The sequence below is a fragment of the Hyperolius riggenbachi genome, chromosome 6 (assembly GCF_040937935.1).
Source record: "Hyperolius riggenbachi isolate aHypRig1 chromosome 6, aHypRig1.pri, whole genome shotgun sequence".
NCBI lineage: Eukaryota > Metazoa > Chordata > Amphibia > Anura > Hyperoliidae > Hyperolius > Hyperolius riggenbachi.
Genome location: NC_090651.1, coordinates 31,361,140 through 31,381,630, shown reverse-complemented (window position 1 = coordinate 31,381,630; position 20,491 = coordinate 31,361,140). Strand labels below are relative to the sequence as shown.

The 20,491-nt window shown below is 44.9% G+C and overlaps 1 protein-coding gene across 1 annotated transcript in view; it reads left to right on the top strand.

The window, feature by feature from the left end:
- LOC137522391 (calreticulin-like) overlaps positions 1 to 20,491 on the top strand; it is a 58,338-nt gene that overhangs the window by 5,399 nt on the left and 32,448 nt on the right. Inside the window, exons 2-3 of the mRNA XM_068242438.1 lie at positions 17,793 to 17,927; positions 18,927 to 19,028. Of these exons, the coding sequence (XP_068098539.1) occupies positions 17,840 to 17,927; positions 18,927 to 19,028 (190 nt within the window). The 5' untranslated portion in view covers positions 17,793 to 17,839. The remainder of the gene's footprint in view (positions 1 to 17,792; positions 17,928 to 18,926; positions 19,029 to 20,491) is intronic.

Here is a 20,491-nt window from a genome sequence, read left to right as displayed (position 1 = left end):
GTTATAGGGGGGCATATGATGGCTGCACTTGTTATGGGGGGCATATAATGGCTGCACTTGTTATAAGGGGGCATATGATGGCTGCACTTGTTATGGGGGGCATATAATGGGTGCACTTCTTGTAAGAGGGCATATAATGGCAGCACTTGTTATAGGGGGGCATATGATGGCTGGACTTGTTATGGGGGGGGGGGCATATAATGGCTGCACTTGTTGTAAGAGGGCATATAATGGCAGCACTTGTTATAGGGGGGCATATGATGGCTGCACTTGTTATGGGGGGCATATAATGGCTGCACTTGTTATGGGGGGCATATAATGGCAGCACTTGTTATAGGGGGGCATTTGATGGCTGCACTTGTTATGGGGGGCATATAATGGCTGCACTTGTTATAGGGGAGCATATGATGGCTGCACTTGTTATGGGGGGGCATATAATGGGTGCACTTCTTGTAAGAGGGCATATAATGATTAATGACAGCACTTGTTAAAGGAGGGCATATGATGGCTGGACTTGTTATGGGGAGGGGGCGCATATAATGGCTGCACTTGTTGTAAGAGGGCATGTAATGGCAGCACTTGTTATAGGGGGGGCATATGATGGCTAGACTTGTTATGGGGGGGGCAGATAATGGCTGCACTTGTTGTAAGAGGGCATATAATGGCAGCACTTGTTATAGGGGGGGCATATGATGGCTGCACTTGTTATAGGAGGATATATGATGGCTACACTTGTTGAAGGAAGATATAGATGATGGCTGCACTTGTTGAAGGAAGACATACATGATGGATGCACTTGTTGTAGTATCTAAACTTAAGCAAGGTCTGCGCTCTCTGACTTAATGTAAAACACACACTGGTGCATCAGTCCTCATTTCGGGGGGGGGGGGGGGAGGAGAGAAGCACCTCCAATTGTGCAGGTCCGTTTATTAAAAAATATATAAAAGTTTTAAAATGTCCAAAAAAACATAAAAAACATGGGTGCTAGACAGAAGATTGGGCCTAGTGGGCATGACAGAATTTGGCTAGGTGGACTCAGTTCCCGGGGACTGCTCTTACATTGTTCACCGCTTCTAAATCAGCCTGTCAGCCTGAGCCATAAGATTAAAACCAGCGCTCGCGCTGGTATACTAGACGCTGTCCGCCCTCGGGGAATCCAGCTTGCACCCTGGACTTTGTCTGCTGAACTTAGATTGAATTATAATATACCTCACATTATAGAGCCTGTGGACTCTGGTAGGGGGGTTAATGTGAATAGTTGATTGTGAGCGTTCACTATCGAGAGGCAAGAGCTTTTATTTCTTTGATCGTTGTAGAATCTGATGCTTGGACTTGTTACAGCTGGGCACATGATGGTTGAGCTTGTTATAGGAGGGTATATATTGGCTACACTGGTTATAGGAGGGTATATGATGGCTGCACTTGTTGGAGGAAGACATACATGATGGCTGTACTTGTAGAATCTGATGCTTGGACTTGTTACAGCTGGGCACATGATGGTTGAGCTTGTTATAGGAGGGTATATATTGGCTACACTGGTTATAGGAGGGTATATGATGGCTGCACTTGTTGGAGGAAGACATACATGATGGCTGTACTTGTAGAATCTGATGCTTGGACTTGTTACAGCTGGGCACATGATGGTTGAGCTTGTTATAGGAGGGTATATATTGGCTACACTGGTTATAGGAGGGTATATGATGGCTGCACTTGTTGAAGGAAGACATACATGATGGCTGTACTTGTAGAATCTGATGCTTGGACTTGTTACAGCTGGGCACATGATGGTTGAGAGCTTGTTAAAAGGAACGGCTGCTTTTGTTACAGGAATAATAATAAGCGCCCGGCGAAGGTTCAAAAAAAACTTCCAGAAATAAAAACAAGAGAACTCAGGACTGGAGCAACCTTATGGTGTAGTATATCAAGAAAAGTTTGTGAATAATATACAATTAATCTTACTCACAAAGATGGGTTGCAAATCCAGTAACCACAGTATCAAGCAGATGAGGAGATCCAGTCCTCACTAGGGTCTCAAGGTGTCTTTTGTCAACAGTTGAGTTGCTCCCTTGAAGAATGTAAGATGTAAGCCCGACGAAGGCTGCAAGGCCGAAAACTTGCTTATTTTTATTCATTTTTAGTTAGCCAATAAATGGTATCATCCTGATTTAAAACTTCTTGCTTTTACTGATGGCTAACACGGTACAATACCCTACTGCTATCCCTTGGATAATGTATAGTTATGCAGTCCAAAAGACTCTAACTCGTCTACCCTCTTCCCCCCTGTGTACTTGGGGAGTGGGGGATCGACTGAAAGGAAAGAGGCGCCCCAAAGGGAAGATGCCTTGAATGAGTGATAATATATATAGACAGGCACTCCTAGGATTACTTCGTTTTCACAGACACTGTATTAACCTTAGGAAGCAGGCAGTGACCCGTGAAATGCGTTGTTTCCAGTGCTAATAAAGAATATTGAATTTATTAGTTTCAGTGGTTTCAGGTAAGCCCATCTTTCCTCTGGAGTGCACCTTACCTCCTAACTTACATTTAATTGAACAGCGAGGAGAACGCCAGCGCATACCACTAAGGCTGCATCTGAAATGACCACCAGCTCAGTGTGAAGCACCTAAATAGATTTTCTGCACACTTCACATTCAATTCAGATGCAAATCATATGCAAATCTGCTACTACTTATCATGCAAACAGGAAACTCAGGAGGAGGGACTGGGAGCAGCTAACCTGACAGTTGCATTTGTTACAAAGTTAGGAAAGGTCTGGCAGAGGCAGTGTATGCCTGTGCGATTAACCATTCAATTGCAACATGTGTTTAGGGATGCGCAGCCTTTCCCCCCACCTTACCTCCTAACTTGTTTGGATTTTTTTATGGCAGACACACAGTGGATCTCTTGCTGAGAGCTTCCTCAGGGCTCCGCCTTCACTGAGGCATTGCCAGAATAATGCAGTGACAAGGCCTCTGTGTGCCGCGGATCTCTGGATAAACCTGTTCCTGCATATCTCTGTTTCTGCCTCTGGCTGTGTGTCTCTAATATAGCCAGTGCATACCAATTGCTTTCCTCTGTATAGTGCTAAATTGTCCTCTGTGGCCTTTCTTCTTCTGTATTCTTGTATTCTGTGACCACATCATCTTCTCTATACTTGTATAGCTTATGTCGATGGTTCCTGTGAATGTAACAACCCCAGGTTCATCTAAAAGACAAAAGGAGACCAGGAGCCCAATGGTGCAGAATCGTGTAAGATTCAGGAAAGCAAATTGCTAAAGATATATATATATATATATATATATATATATATATATATATATATATATATACTCACAAAGGGGGGTTACAAATCCTTGCAACCACCGTCAAAGCAGGCAGGAAATTAACCGTCCCTGCTCGGTTTTCCAGGTTTGTGACAGGAACTGGGCGGTCGCACCCCGGAAGTACTTTAGGACAACTAAAAATCTATCACCTCTAAAAGAGGTATGACAAGACACTTAAAACGGGTGGAGGCACCCAATGCATAAAAGATAGAGTAATAAGCTGTTAACCTTATAGACAGAGAGGTAATCTTACCTCTCTTGAAGAATTTGGACCAGTTTATTGAAAAAGGTCTTTTATTTAAACACATAAAATTGACAACGCGTTTCGCGGGTGCTTACCCGCTTCCTCAGGTCAGTGAAAAAACAGGTGCCTTAACTGCTATGGCTGTGTAGCAAGCATGAGCGCCTCTCCGTGTGCCTCCAGAGAAGTGCTCATGCTTGCTACACAGCCCTAGCAGTTAAGGCACCTGTTTTTTCACTGACCCTGCGAAACTCGTCAGTTTCATGTGCTTAAATAAAAGACCTTTTTTCAATAAACTGGTCCACATTCTTCAAGAGAGGTAAGATTACCTCTCTGTCTATAAGGTTAACCGCTTATTAGCCTATCTTTGATGCATTGGGCGCCTCCATACTTGTATCTTCTTCTGACATTTTCATCTGAAAACTTCATTCATTTCTTTTATCACCACACCACCGCCATTCAGTCAGAAATGGATGAAGATAAAATGGGGCTCTAGGCAAGGTAGCAGTTTTTGCCCATAACCTGCCTTTTTTAGTAAGATTTTTGGAGGGCTAGCATTCACCAGGCCCCTAGATTCTCAGTAGGCCCTAGGCAGATGCCTAGGTTTGCCTTGAGAATGATCTGGCTCGGCATACACAGCTAAACACCACTGTAATGCTATGATGGAGAACCCAGCACAAGTATCTTAAAGAGAAATTCCGACCAAGAATTGAACTTTATTCCAATCAGTAGCTGATACCCCCTTTTACATGATAAATCTATTCCTTTTCACAAACAGACCATCAGGGGGCGCTGTATGGCTGATATTGTGGTGAAACCCCTCCCATAAGAAACTCTGAGGACCATGGTACTCCTGGCTGTTTCCTGTCTGTGAACCTTGTTGCAGTGTAGGAAATAGCTGTTTACAGCTGTTTCCAACTGTCAAAAAAAGCATGCAGCAGCTACATCACCTGCCAACAGTAAAAATGTCACCATGTAATGTCAGAATGTCAGAATGTAAATCAGGGATTTAAAAGATTTACAATGGGAAAACACTGACTAAATCATTTATGCATAATTATTATTACATTATTTTCACTGGAGTTCCTCTTTAAAGGGTACCTCTAGTCAGGAAAAAAATGTAGTTTAAAGGGGAACTTCAGCCTAAACAAACATACTGTCATTAAGTTACATTAGTTATGTTAATTAGAATAGATGGGTAATATAATTTTTTTACCCACCCTGTTTTAAAAGAACAGGCAAATGTTTGTGATTCATGGGGGCTGCCATCTTTGTCATGGGGGCAGCCATCTTTTTGGTTGAAAGAAGGTGACAAGGAGCAGGAGACACAGTTCCAACTGTCCTGTGTCCTGATTACTCCTCCCAGCTGCACATGCTAGGCTTCAAATGTCAAATTCAAAATGTAAAAAAAAAAATTTGCACCAAAACGGCAGAACGAGAGCAACAACATCAGAAATCCCATCATGCTTTGCACAGCATCAGGAGAAAAAAGCCCGGGTAGTTTTCTTCTGTGCAGCTAAAAATGAGGCTTGTATAAGAGAAACAAAGTTCTGATGCTGTGAAACTGTTAAAGAAACACCAGGCCCTTTCAGTGCTGCTGAGTCGATTTTTAGTCCGGATGTTCACTTTAATTATCTCAGTAAAGCTTCGATCTTTCAACCGATTTTTCCCGCACCTGCAATTTTACCCACGACAAGCAATCTTTTCCATACTTTTGCAATGTGGAAACTTGCGCACAATTGAATGAAAAACATTTTGTGACGTGTGGCGATTACGACTGTCACGGCAGATCGGATCTTTAAGATCCACGAAGACTCCCGCACAAAGTGCCGCGATAGTTTGAACTACCGTTCACACCCATCATGTGTTCCCGGGAGTAGAAAGATGGATCGGGGAATGCTCGTTCGTCAGGTCACGTCGCTGTTGGTTCCCAGATCAATCTTCTGGTGGGTATGGGCCTTGAACAACTGAAGCAAGGGGGATATGGAGGCTGCCATATTTATTTCCTTTTAAGCAATACCATTTGCCTGGCTGTCCTGCTGATCCTCTGCCTCTAATACTATTAGCCATAGCCCCTGAACAAGCATGCAGCAGATCAGATGTTTCTGACATTATTGTCAGATGCGACCAGATTAGCTGCATGCTTGTTTTTGGTGTGATTCAGACACTACTACATCCAAAGAGACCAGCAGGGCTGCCAGGCAACCGGTATTGTTTAAAAGGAAATAAATATGGCAGCCTCCATATTCTTCTCAATACAGTTCTCATTACAGTTTAACCCCCTTGCCGTTCCAATTCTGACGGCAAAGGGGCAGCGCAGCACTTTTAAAAAAAAAAAAAAAATTTAAATCATGTAGCGAGCCCAGGGCTCGCTACATGATAGCCGCTGACAAGCGGCATCCCCCTACCTACTCCGATCGCCTTCGGCGATCAGAGTAAGCAGGAAATCCTATTCAGAACGGGATTTCCTGCTGGGCTTCCCCGGTCGCCATGGCAACCGGGCGGGATAACGTCACCGACGTCATGGACGTCGGGACATCAGAGGGAATCCCGATCCATCCCTCAGCGCTGCCTGGCACTGATGGGCAAGGCTGCGCAAGGGGTCTGGAGGGGGGGGGGCGGCGGGTAGCGGCGAATCAGCGGCGATCGGAATATACACGCAGCTAGCAAAGTGCTAGCTGCGTGCAGTAAAAAAAAAATTTGAAAATCGGCCCAGCGGGGCCGGAGAAATCCTTCTGCGCAGGTTACCCTGAGCTGAGCTCGGGATAACCGGCAAGAAGGTTAAGGGGAAGCCTCTGGATGGTCCAGAGCCTTCCCTGGTCTTCCTACACCCTCTTTATTCCTCAGCCCTGATCCTCTTTAAAGATTATGCTCAGGGCCGCACTCCCCTCCATGTAGGAGCACAGACACACAGGTGCAATGTAAGCACATAGCAGAGAGCTCTGGCAATGTATGTCCGAGTTTGATGCCAGAGTTTCCTATTGGTCTGTGCAATGACCAATGAGATTATTTAGCAGAAAGGATGAAAAGTTCAAAAGGTCATCATTTCTCTGCGTGGGAGCTGAGTAAACAGCAGCCATCCCTGTGGGACATTATATCTGGTTGGAACTTCAGACCAAGGTTCTCCACACTTAAAATAAAAATCAGGAACTCCAGAAAAGTCTATTTAGCTTAGTTATACAGATGCAATCATGTATCTCACAAGTTTATTGTCACTTTAGGTGTATTAATGTAATTGTATCAGGCCCCAGGTGTTAGGAGGAACTTTAGCTTCCAATATGGTTTGCATGCAAAGTATATTATACTAGACACTTGCGCTACGGTGAGGCAAACCTCCGGGCAAGTTACCTAACCTAAATTTAAAACCTTGGGAGCAGCTAAGCAAAAAAAAAGTGTAACTTACATTTTGTTGAACAGCGAGGAGAACGCCAGCGCATACCACTAAGGCTGCATCTGAAATGACCACCAGCTCAGTGTGAAGCACCTAAATAGATTTTCTGCACACTTTGACTTCAATTCAGATTTGCATCTGAATTGAATGCAAAGTGTGCAGAAAATCTATTTAGGTGCTTCACACTGAGCTGGTGGTCATTTCAGATGCAGCCTTAGTGGTATGCGCTGGCGTTCTCCTCACTAATTACATTTTTTATTATAAGTTAATGGAGGACAAACTCTGTAATTAATATATTCAAACTAAGACGGAATGGGAGCAGATAATTCCAGCAGCCTCTGTCGTCCTATGGAAGAAAGTACCGTAACATTACACTAGAACAATAATTACATCTTCAAACCAACTAATTCAATTAAAAACATTCCATCTAACTTACTACAAGTCATTACGATATTATGCTATTAACCTCCTTGCCGGTTATCCCGGACTCAGTTCGGGGTAACCTGCGCAGGAGGATTGCTCAGGCCCCGCTGGGCCGATTTGCATAAATTTTTTTTTGTTACAAGCAGCTAGCACTTTGCTAGCTGCTTGTAACTTCCGCCGCGCCGAGCCGCTCCCCCCCGCCCCAGACCCCTGCGCTGCCTGGCCAATCAGTGCCAGGCAGCGTTGAGGGGCGGATCGGGTTTCCCTATGACGTCCCGACGTCCATGACGTCGGTGACGTCATCCCGCTCCGTCGCCATGGCGACCGGGGAAGCCCTGCAGGAAATCCCGTTCTCAACGGATTTCCTGCATACTCTGATCACCGAAGGCGATCGGAATGGGTGGGGGGATGCCGCTGCTCAGCGGCTATCATGTAGCGAGCCCTCGGCTCGCTACATGATTTAAAAAAAAAAACAAAACTCCTGCGCTGCCTCCTTGCCGGAGGAATTGAACCGGCAAGGAGGTTAAGAAAGGAGAGAATGCTTCAAAGTCCGAGCTCAGTCTCCCATTTTTAAGGCATATGATAATAAATGTGCCGGATCACTATCTGTATCTAGGTAAAATAGCGCCCATGGCAAACACTGAAATTATGCCCCCTGAAACCCCCTGAATAACAGCATCCTACCTCACCAGATCCGGGAGGCGAGAGAGGCTCCAGCCTCAGGGTGCTGTGTAGGAGAGGGCGCACAACTCACTCAGCTATCATACCCGTATTGTGTTTGAAGCAGAGAGAAATAACAAAAGGGTATACATAGCAGTGGCTGCAAGCCAGATAACTAGAGATTAAAGTGTTGGAGGGGGGGGGGGGGGGGGACTCTTCTTCTAATAGCAATCGGTGTGCGATGACTGGGAGGGATGGAGGGGCGCACTTTGATGTCTCAGACTTCGGTGCTGGAGGACCTTGTCCCGGCTCTGTACCTCACGCTCATGGGCAGAGCAACTCACACAAGCAGAGCCCCGCTTCCAAATCAGGGCACTCCTCCCCCCGCAGAGCTCTCACTCTGTTCCCAGTATAATATAGCTAAAGGTGTCTCCCTCCCCCCCCCCCCCCCTTTATAAGGTAGCCAGTCCCCAATATAGGTAGAAAGGTGTCCCCAATATAAGTAAGAAAGTGTCCCCAGTAAAGGTAGTAACGTGTCCCCAATATACGTTGGGAGGTGTCCCCAATATAAGTAAGAAAGTGTCCCCAGTAAAGGTAGTAATGTGTCCCCAATATACATAGGGAGGTGTCCCCAGGTAGTATGGTGCCCTAGTATAGGTAGAAAGTATGGTGCCCCCAGTACAAGTAATAGGGTATCCCCAGTATAGATAGTAAAGTGCCACCAGTATAGGTAGAAAGGTGCTTCCAATACAGGTAAAAAGGTGTCAACAGTATATGTAGTAAAGTTACCTCAATGTAGGTAGTAAGGTGCCTCAGCATAGGTAGACAGGTGAAATACACTGCAAATTATTTTTCTCCTATGTTGATGTCATGGTAGTTAGTTAAAATGTGACAGATTTGATACGTTTTGGACTAGTCCATCTCCTCATGGGTGATTCGCAATATTCCCTTCCCTGCAAAGGATCAATACACAGATGCCAGCTGACCTCCTCACTCACATACTCATTATTTTGTTGATTGGACTGAGCAATCACCATTTAGTAAGGCTAGATCCACACTATGGGCTCATTTCCACTAGAGGCGTTTTTTTGGGGGGGGGGGTTTAAGTGCAGGCGATTTGTACAAATCGCCCTAAAAGCGCTTACACTATACTTTCCAATGAGATAGTTCTCTTTGGTGCATTCCTTTTGCTTGCCGCTGACAAAAGCGCTGCATGTACCATTTTCGAGGCGAATTGCTCTGAATGGTAGGTATAGGGAAATCGCAAAGAGCTTGAAAAAGCGCTTTGTATATTTCCCCTGCGCTGTAATGAATAAATACAATGGGCTTGATTCACAAAGCGTTGCTAACTGTTTAGCAGGGGTGTGCTAAACAGTTAGCACGTGAAGTGCCGTTCGCGGACTTTTGCGCGCGTAAAGTGCCGCGATTTCGCGCGATCGCGGACTTTTGTGCACGCAATTTAATCGCGGCAAACTGCACGCGGAAAAGTCCGCAATCGTGCGAAACACAGCACTTTACGTGCGCAAAAGTCCGCGAACGGCACTTCGCGTGCTAACTGTTTAGCACACCCTGCTAAACAGTTAGCACTGCTTTGTGAATCAAGCCCATTGTATTTATTCATTCCCGGGGGGCAAAATAATCACTTCCTGACTGACGGAGGGACTCCAGTTTTTACAATAATTATGTATAAATGATTTAGTCAGTGTTTGCCCATTGTAAAATCTTTCCTCTCCCTGATTTACATTCTGACATTTATCACATGGCGACATCTTTACTGCTGGCAGGTGATGTCACTGGGAGGAGATGCTGCTTGCTTTTTTGGCAGTTGGAAAGAGCTGTAAAACAGCTGTTATTTCCCACAATGCAACACGGTTCACAGACAGGAAACTGCCAGGACCATGGTCCTCACAGTTTCCTGTGGGAGGGGTTTCACCACAACATCAGCCATACAGCGCCCCCTGATGATCCGTTTGTGAAAAGGAATAGATTTCTCATGTAAAAGGGGGTATCAGCTACTGATTGGGATGAAGTTCAATTCTTGGACGCGGTTTATCGTTAAATAATTGCTCTAAAAAAACGCTTGCAAAAGCGCTTATAACACACAGAGTGATTTGAAGAAAAAAAATCGCTCATCGCGGCCAAGAGCGCAAGCAAAACGCAATGTGAACGAGGCCTATAAGTGCTTTTCTGAGCACTTGCTGAGCGCTTGTGATTGCTGAGTGCTTTTTAGAAATCACTGCCATCCACTTTCATTAAAATCGCGGTAAAAATCATGTAAAAATCGTTGCTAATGCGCAGTTGCATACGCATGATTGCGGATTTTTAAAAAATTATAATTAAAGGAAAAACACATACTGTAAATCCAGGCTCATTGCCTCAAGTGAGGACACTTACAAAAGGTATAAGGGAGGTGCTAAAGGGGGTGTGGCCAACAAAACAGCAAAATCAATTAACCCCTTGCACACTCACATGCAAACGATCTCATCGAAACCAAACATTCAGGAACCACTGCTATTCCTACAGCTAAGTTAAATCTTAATTTCAAAAGAACACATTATTTTGCATTGTCACTGGGATACTCATTCAGTTTCTGCGGAATTAAAATTTCCACCAATCGAAAATCCACATTTCTGATTGGAAAACGGAATTCCGCGGAAATTCGATTTACCGCTACTCGGTAGTTTTAGCCCAATCACAAAACTCGGAAGAATTGGATCAATCGGAAAATGCTGAATTTTTTGCAACATTTTATTTTTAGACCAAGACTGATTTTCCGTTTTCCAATTTCCGTTTTTCTGATTTCCGTTTTTCCATTTTTTTTTATTTTTATTAAAGGACACCAGGGGCGAAAATAAACTGATGAAATAAACGATTGTATCTATCTTCCTTCTCTTAAAAATGAATTTTTAAGATATTCCAGTTTTATTTTATGTTTAAATCTATTTTTTAAGTTTGAACTGTTTTATTGTTTTTGCTCAATGACACATTCATTGAAGTATGCCAGAGCCAAAAACTATGAACTATTGACCCTTTTTATCTCTTTCCTGCTCTCAGAAGCCATTTTCTTCTAGGAAAGTGTTTTATAGTTGGAATTTCTTATCAGTGAAGGTCACACTGTAGTCACTTCCTGTCTGAGTCAGGACTGAGTCAGCCACCTGATATTTAAAGCTAATGTAAAAAAAAAGGCATATACTCACCTAAGGAGAGGGAAAGCTCGGTCCTAATGAGCCATCTCTCTCATCTCCCGGTGGCCTCGGGGCTGCGCTGGCTCCTCCATTCTCATCCCACGCCGAGGGGACTTTGGAAGTCTTCGGGAGCCGAGTCCTCCCGAAGACAGGCGGCGCACATGCGAACGCGTCATAGAGGGTGCACGCGCATGCGCAGTGTAGAGCGGCCCATCTTCGGGAGCACTCGAGCTCCCGAAGCATTTCCGAAGCCTCCCTTCGGCCGGGAGACAGCGGTATTTGACTGAAACGGTCGAATACCACTACGGGGGGGGGGGGGGGGGGGGCACAGGACAGCGGCGGGCACCGGAGAGGAGAGGGAGTGCTATGGGACCCAGAGCCTCCCTCTCCTTAGGTGAGTATCTGACTTTTTTTTTTAAACCGGTTCCCATTAGCTTTAACTCTTTCAGGCAGAGAAATAGGCATTTCTGACCATCCTTAGTAGTCACATATGAAATGTAAAGGCTATCTAGAGTTTTTATATGTCCTAATTCTGGCCCTTTAACATGCATAGTGCAAACATACAGTGCATCAACATTAGGAGCACATATCCTGAAGTCCTATATCTGCACAGACGTCTCACCCACCAGGCAGGTATAAATTCTTGCCTAGAGCGGCAGGAGGAGGCAGGAGCACTGCTGCAGTGAGTAGTGAGAGAAGAAATGCCTCTCAGCTCACTCAGGTATCAGTTTACACTACAGCAGCAGCTAACAGCAATGCCTGACTCGACTCATAACTGATTCACTGACTGATTCATTCAGTTCCTTCAGCTCAATGATTCAAAGAACCACGGTAATGAGTCAGTGAGAGAAGGCTCCGAGTACAGCATCAGCTCCTGAGTCTTGACTCTTCACTCTTAACTGATTCACTGATTCATTCAGTTCCTCTCTCTCTGCTACTGGTAAAGGTGGCCATACACTGGCCCGATTCGCGGCCGTTTCGACAGCAGATTCGATCCTGGGATCGAATCTGCTGCCAATCGTTCGTGCTAAACGCACCCGCCGATCCGATTTCCTCCCGAAATCGGATCGGTCCGTCGATCGCGCCATGCGGGAAATTACCCTCGATCGCCCGCGGGTAGGGAGCGCGTCGCTAGCGGCGGCCGATCCGATCAGGTATACATTACCTGACGCTGGCTCCCGGGCATCTTCTCCGCGTCTTCTCCGCGTCTTCTCCGCGCTGCACCCGCTCCATCCCGGCGCTTCCAGTGTCACTGCAGTGACCAGGAAGTTCAAATAGAGGGCGCTCTATTTGAACTTCCTGGTCACGGAGTGACACAGGAAGCGCCGGGATGGAGCGGGTGCAGCGCGGAGAAGATGCGGAGAAGATGCCCGGGAGCCAGCGTCAGGTAATGTATGCGCGGGGGGGGGGGGGGGGGGGGGGACAGGCGGCAGCGGCGGCTCCACAGATTGTGATCGGTTTCAGGCTGAAATCGATTCACAATCTGTTTGCAGTAAAGGCAGCCATACGATCCCTCTCTGATCAGATTCGATCAGATAGGGATCTGTCAGCTGGTCGATCTAATGGCAAATCGACCAGTGTATGGCTACCTTAACTGCGTGGATGACTGAGTGTAGCAGCCAGGCATGGACTGCCCCCCAGGCCGCCTTTCATTCAGTGATTTAAGGGGCCCATACACTCAGCCGATTTTCTGGCCGACCGATCGATCCCGATCGATCGATCGATTGATCGATTGAAAATCGGTTGGCCAATCGACCGATCGATGGCCGATTTCGATCGATTTCGATGGATTTCCATCGAACTGGCAGGGTGGAAAATTTAGGTCGATCTGATGAGATTGCTTATCAGTTTGCATTGGCCTTAATGGAAATCTGATGGCAAAAAAATGCCATCAGATCGAATTTCAATAGATTTCAAACTGAAATCTATTGGAATTCTATCCTGGTAAAAAATGTTCTAAAAACGCATCAGATAGATCATCAGATGCATTTCTTATCTATCTGCTGCCAATCTGACGAGTGTATGGGCACCTTTAGGGCTGGTCTGGTATATTCAGGTTTGTTGTTGTAAGGCAAAGTGAAATACTAGCCTAGCTGATAAAAGTGCAATTAGAGGGCAGGCAAGCTGGTAAATATACACAGCATGATGCAGAGCTCATCTGGAGGGTCCATGGGAAAAAAATCTGTCTGGTCTTTCCCCATTGTTATAATGACTGCATGTGCAGATAAGGTGTAAAGGTGCCCATACACTCATCAGATTGGCAGCAGATAGATAAGAAATGCATCTGATGATCTATCTGATGCGTTTTTAGAACATTTTTTACCAGGATAGAATTCCAATAGATTTCAGTTTGAAATCTATTGAATTTCGATCTGATGGCTTTTTTTGCCATCAGATTTCCATTAAGGCCAATGCAAACTGATAAGCAATCTCATCAGATCGACCTAAATTTTCCACCCTGCCAGTTCGATGGAAATCCATCGAAATCGGCCATCGATCGGTCGATTGGCCAACCGATTTGCAAACGATCAATCGATCGATCGGGATCGATCGGTCGGCCAGAAAATCGGCTGAGTGTATGGGCCCTATTAAACAGGTTGAAAAGTTTCGACAGTCCCTAGACTCCAGGAGGGCTGCTTTCTGACTTGTGTGAGAGACAGCAGGGACAGCAGTCCTATTACTGGCAACTAGTCTCTGTGTAATGTGGGACTGCAATACAGATTAGCTCTCTGCTCCATCTCCTGCTATTCTCAGTCTCACTCCACTCCTCCTCTCTCTGGGCTAGTGCACGACAAAATCGCAATAGCAATCGCTAGCAATTTGCAAATGCGACCTAATAATTTGGGCTGAGGCTGGTTTCCTCCCAGGCCAAAAGGTCCCAGTCCTCCCCTGGTAGCAGCATAGTGTGTGTGTATAGTGTATGTCTACTGTGTGCTGTGTGTGTATAGTGTGTGTGTGCGTATAGTGTGCGTGTGTACTGTGTGTACCGTGTATAGTGTGCGTGTGTACTGTGTGTACCGTGTATAGTGTGTGTGTGTTGTGTGTGCGTGTATAGTGTGTGTACTGTGTGCATGTGTGTGTGAGTGCATGGTGTAATAAGTATATTTTATGGTGAAACGCTCTGCTGCATTACAACTATTTTCTGGTGAACCCATGCCACAATAAGTGTATTTTCTGATTTTCTGGTGAAACGCTGCTGTATTATGATTTTCTGGGGTCTTGGGGGTGGGGCTCACCACAGGGGTGGTGTTCACCACGGGGGTGGGGGGTATGGGGCTGGGGGGCAATCACGGGGGGGTGTGGGGGGGGCGCCACAGGATTTCTCCCCTGGAGTGACAAAATGGCTAGAGACACCCCTGTATATCTGACACGTATATGTGAACATTCCATTACAATATAATGTTGCAATGTGATTATAGTGTCCATTGTGACACAACATAATGGATGCAGTGTGAAAGCAGCCTGAAGGTTTATAGCGGTTGCCAGGAATCACATTGTGAAGCCCTGTTGTGTCATTCTGGGTCACGCATACCCATTTCATCCTTTGATAAGACTGTGTACTTTCCTGAATATTTATAGAGGGCAGAGGGCAGAATCTGCACTTTCCAGTCACATTATGATGTTTGATGAGGGACATAATGGATATAATTATTGCCATTATAAATACATAATTGCAGCTTACAACTAGCATTCAGAGTGCGCACATACTGTAGAGTCAGCCCTATTACCTCCTAATGTAACCACTGGGTGGCAGTAACCCTTAGGTAATGAATATACACTCTGCTTACCCAACAAGCAAAGTCCTGTCTGTCAGTGACATGCACTGTGCATTCTTCTGTATTTTCACATTTGAGGAGCAGTTGAAAAGGTTGCCGCCAAAAATGGGCGCAATTGTTATTTATCGACATATTGAAATTTAAATTTATCGTATTATTGGTAGTGGGGATCAAGGGGGGTTAGGGTTAGGCACCACCAGGGGTGACTTAGGGTTAAGCACCATCGATGAGGGGTCTTAGGGTTAGGCACCACCAGGGGAGACTTCTGTGTAAGAGTAGGGAGAGGTTAGGTTCAACATTATTGGTAAATTTGCAGACAATGTAATACCACTATTAAATCGCTATTTACCATTTTTTGTTATCGATTTAGTTATTTAATGTTGCTCTTAAATTGTTATTTACGGATATTGCTAGTGATATCGTTATTTAACCTCGTGCCTAAATTAGTTCACGACTTTTTTACTTGGAGATGTAAGAATGTAACATAAAAATACATTATCTTAATTTGCCTCTGTTTTAACCACTATCTTATATTGTATGTAATAAAAATCATACATGCTGTTATTATTATTTTTTATTATTGATTTTTAAAACACCAACATATTCCGTGGTGCTGTACAAAGTAAGACAGAAAAAATGAAGTACAAAATAATGCAGACAATGGTCTACACCAGGGCTGGGCCGAGGCAGAGGCGAGAGAGGCTCCAGCCTCAGGGCGCAGTGTAGGAGGGGGGCAGGGCCAGGCAGAGGCGAGAGAGGCTCCAGCCTCAGGGCGCAGTGTAGGAGGGGGGCAGGGCCAGGCAGAGGCGAGAGAGGCTCCAGCCTCAGGGCACAGTGTAGGAGGGGCGCACAACACACTCAGCTATCATTCCCCTATTGTGTTTGGAGCAGAGAGAAATAAGAAATGGGGATACATGGCGGTGACTGCAAGCCAGGTAACTAGAGATTAGGGGTGTTGGGGGTCCTGTGGCACCTCTTAGTCTAATAGCAATCAGTGTGTGACGGCTGGGGTGGCAGGGATGGAGGGGCGCACTTCGGTGTCTCAGCCTTGGGTGCTGGAGGACCTTGTCCCAGCTCTGGTCTACACCAATATATACAAAATACAGAACCGGTAATTACAATGACAAAATTAATATGAATAAATGTGCAACAAATTCCAAGACACAAAAGGATGAGAGAGCCCTGCCCAGGGACGTAACTAGACATCACTGGGCCCCCCTGCAAAACTTTGGAAGGACGCCCACACACACACACACACACACCTCCCTCGCTTTCTGCACAGGAAAACTAAGGACCAGTGTGTTTTCCTGATGCAGAGAAAAACACTTAGACTTAAAGGATATGTCAGGCAATCTATGCTACCCCCAGATCTACTTACCCGGGGCTTCCTCCAGCCCCTTGCAGCCGACAAGTTCCTTGTCGCAGCTCTGCTCCCAGAACATACATACACACACACAGCCGTATTATTTTACTACATGATGAGAGCACATGCTATATGGAGGAACAACAATGACATGCTGAACATAAGATATAGTATTCACTGTAACTTTGGCAAAACATTCAGAATGTCACTGATTGATACTGTTATTAGGGGATCTCGGACTCAGTATGAAACAATAAGCTCTCAATGAGGCAGTCAGTCAGACATCAATCTTACCCATTCCACTGTGTCCAGTAATCAGACACCATAAGGTCAGGTCACTAGCCTGTGTGTGATAAGAGTCTAGGAATCTCTTCTAAGGGAAAGTCTACAACTTTTTTTTCCAACTGTGACTCCTTTGTTTGTAATTTTGTACATGAAGTCATCAGAACTACTGCAGTGTGAGGCAGATGTTTTTTTTACGAACCCTATGGAGCAGGGACAGTGTACAAATTCCAAAGTGTGTATGATTCCTTATCTGTGTGGTGGACACATGCAGTCAACATAACAATCGTACGAGAGTCAGTCTCTCAAACTCCCCCCCCCCCCCCCCCCCGGGTACCTTGTGGCTTCTGGGCCCTCCTGCGGAGGCATCCCTTGCAGGGTCTACTGTTACTCCCCTGGCCTTGCCCTTGCCAGCTTACAATCTAAAGGAATAGGGTGGGGGGGACAAGAGGTGGGGTAGTATACAATAATCATACCTAGAGTCAATGGGTTTTAATGTTCTATTTCTTATCTGTACTACACATACAATGCATTATCTCTGTCTCTCTGTCTCCCCTTGTTTACATTGTATGTACCCCTATTTATTGTCCAGCGCTGAGTAATATGTTGGTGCTTTATAAATACAATAAATATACTGCAAATAATAATCATCTCATAAGTTTATTTTTGCTTCAGGTTTGCAGAGCCCACAAACAGCCTAATGCTGGGAACACACAATATGTTTTTTTGCAGTCAATTCTCAGCGCAATCGATTTACCATTCGGTTCTCTGCTCGATTCTCGTATCTACTGCTAGTTTTTCTTATCTTTTTTCCATTCACATCTATGAGAAATCGAGCGGAAAACAATCGAGCGGAGAATCGGACATGACGGAATTTATCAATTGAAGGCATCTATCTGAACGATTATTCCTGCAAGAATGAAACGTGTGTTCCCAGCATTAGAGGTTGGCCTTCACTACTGTGAGTACTGCAGGCGATTTGTGCTGGTTGGTTGAGAGTGACAGCTGGTTAGTTGAATTCTGGATTTCTGGGACTCTTCAGTACTGTCCAGATAACAGAAGGTTTTTTTGTACCCAGAAAGGTAATTTCTTATGCACCTTGCACTGTTTTCATTCCTAAGAGTTATTTTTTTGTTTCCCTGTCATAGTGTATCGCTCTGTGGGCTTCTGGGGTCCCGGATCTCACTTTGCAGATATGAAGTGGTGTCTGGTACTGGCGGCTGCTGTAGCGGCTGTGTCCGCAGACCCTATTATATATTTTCGAGAGCAGTTTGAGGATGGAGGTAAGATTTCAACAAGATTGCAACATAAGAACCTGTACATTTCTTCTAATAGTCTGTGCTACACCAAATCCTGTTTAGGCCGTACATTACCATATGGACACTATAATAACAACCACTTCATAACTGTTAACCAATTAGTGCACAGCCTTGTTAAGGCATGACATATTTGTATTGCAAAAGCCCATGTCCACAAAAGCTAGACTATAATGCTTCACTTTATGATGGTGGGTGAAGCCATGCGTGCTACTTCGTTACAGTCCTAATCCTAAACCCAATCCTGGAATCCCACTGTGCTCTTTTGATTTTATATGTTAAAAATCTAGGTTTAGGTACAGGGGTGCAGCTATGTAAATGGACCTCATAGCAAAGTTTAGGGTGCCCCCCCCCCCCCCCGTGCCCCCTCCCCCCCCCAAAAAAAAGCTCCTTTGTGTACACACACACGGGCCCCCTAGTTAAGTAGCTTTCCAGTAACGTCAGCCAGGCATACCTCTTAGTATTAGATAGCCCCAGACAGCCCACAGTATAGGTAGCCAGAGGCCCCATCCCACTCAATATAGATAGGCTAGAGCACCCTCCCGTATAGATAGCCTAAAGTAGTGCCTCTGACTCTGATGCCTACAGGCATATGAAACCACTGATACTCCAGGTACCCAAAATTGCTCCAACTCCTTGACGCCGACTCCACAAGCCCTGCTGCAGACTGCTGAACACTGTTTTGGGTGCAACACTGCTTCATCACAAAAAGCAAAATACTAATTCATCATTGCAGGATAAAGGATAAGGAACATAAGTAGCCATTTGAATAACATTGATTCTCAGTTTACCTGTGCAGATAACAAGGTGGGTGAGGGTGAGGGGGGGGGGGGCAGCCAAAGTTTTGCAGTGGGGCCCAGTGTCTTCTAGTTACGTCCCTCTGTGCATGCCTAGTCTGGGATAACATGGCAAGCTCCTCCCTAAACCCATCAGTTTCAAGTTTATTGTCTATGCTTTGTTTTTTAGATGATTGGCAGAAAAGGTGGATTCCATCAAAAAATAAATCGGACTACGGCAAGTGGCAGCTGAGCGCTGGAAAGTTCTGGGGTGACCCAGAAAAGGATAAAGGCAAGTATTGTGTACTTTTAAACCAAACTTAAATTTCTTCATCTTTTCAGCTTGTTATTATTGCTGCCAAGGTTTATTTAAAGGATACCTTAGTCCAGTGATGGCTAACCTTGGCTAAACTTGTAGTGGAACTACAAGTCCCAGGAGGCATTGCAATACTCTGACAGCTCTAAGCATGACTCAGGGAGGCAGAGGCATGATGGGATTTGTAGTTTTGCCACAGCTGGAGTGCCAAGGTTAGCCATCACTGCCTTAGTCATTTAAGGACCACTATCACGAAAATGGTAAACTTTAAAATACATGTAAAAACATACAAATAAGAAGTAAGTTTCTTCCAGAGTAAACTGACAGAATTGACAGGTTTTGGACTAGCCCATGTCTTCGCGGGGGATTCTCAGCATGGCCTTTATTGTTTAGAAAGGCACTCCCTAAGGCCCAGTGCACACCAAAAACCTCTATCAGATCTGCAAAACGCTAGAGGTTTTTGAAGCAGATTTTCAGAGCGATTCTGGGCATGTTTAGAGAGGTTTTGTAAACATGCCTAGCGTTTTTTGGAGCGTTTTTGTGTAGCAGATTTCATATATTGTTACAGTAAAGCTGTTACTGAACAGCTACTGTAACAAAACCGCCTGGAAAACCGTTCTGATCTAGCGTTTTTCAGAGAGTTTTACGATTTCCTATACTTTACATTAAAGGCAGAAACGCCTCAGAAATCCCAAAAATGCTGCTGCCCAGGAGTTTGCGTTTGGGGAAAAGACGAGCCGCTCTGGTGTGCACCGTCCCATTCACTTGGCCAAGCGGTTTTCCCCCTGCAAGCGTTTTAAAAAACGCTCCGGGACCGCTCTTGTGTGCACCAGCCCTTAAAAGGATTTATACAAAGATGCTGGCCAGCCTCCCTGCTCCCTGCACACTTTTTTGGCAGTTGGACAGACCAACTACCATTCACTAAAATAAAGAAAACCCTGAGAACCCTCCATGAGGAGATGGGCTAGTTCAAGACCTGTTGGTTCTGTCAGATTTATCCTGCCTACTGAAAGTGATAGTAACAAAGGAGATAAGTAATTTATAGCTCATTTTACTCTGTAAGAAATGTTCTTTTTATTTGTATGTGTTACATGTATTTTACATTTTATGATTTTCACGATAGTGGTCCTTTTATAAAGTGTTCTTTTTCTTACCTGGAGCTTCTTCCAGCCCCCGGAGTCTTGTGGGTCCCTCGCTGTCCTCCTCCTTGTAGAATGAAATGTTGCAAAATCGTAATGCAAAATTTCAGGAACAATTGTTATTAATTTTGTATGTATACGTAATCAGCAACCGTAATTTTGAATTTTGTGTCGAATTTAGGTGTTAAAAGCAAAGCCCCCATACAATGCTATTATTGCCAATATTGGTATAGTGGGAAAATGTAAAAAAAAAAAAAAAAATGAGAAAAAAATTTGAGAAAATCGATTTTAAAAATGCAA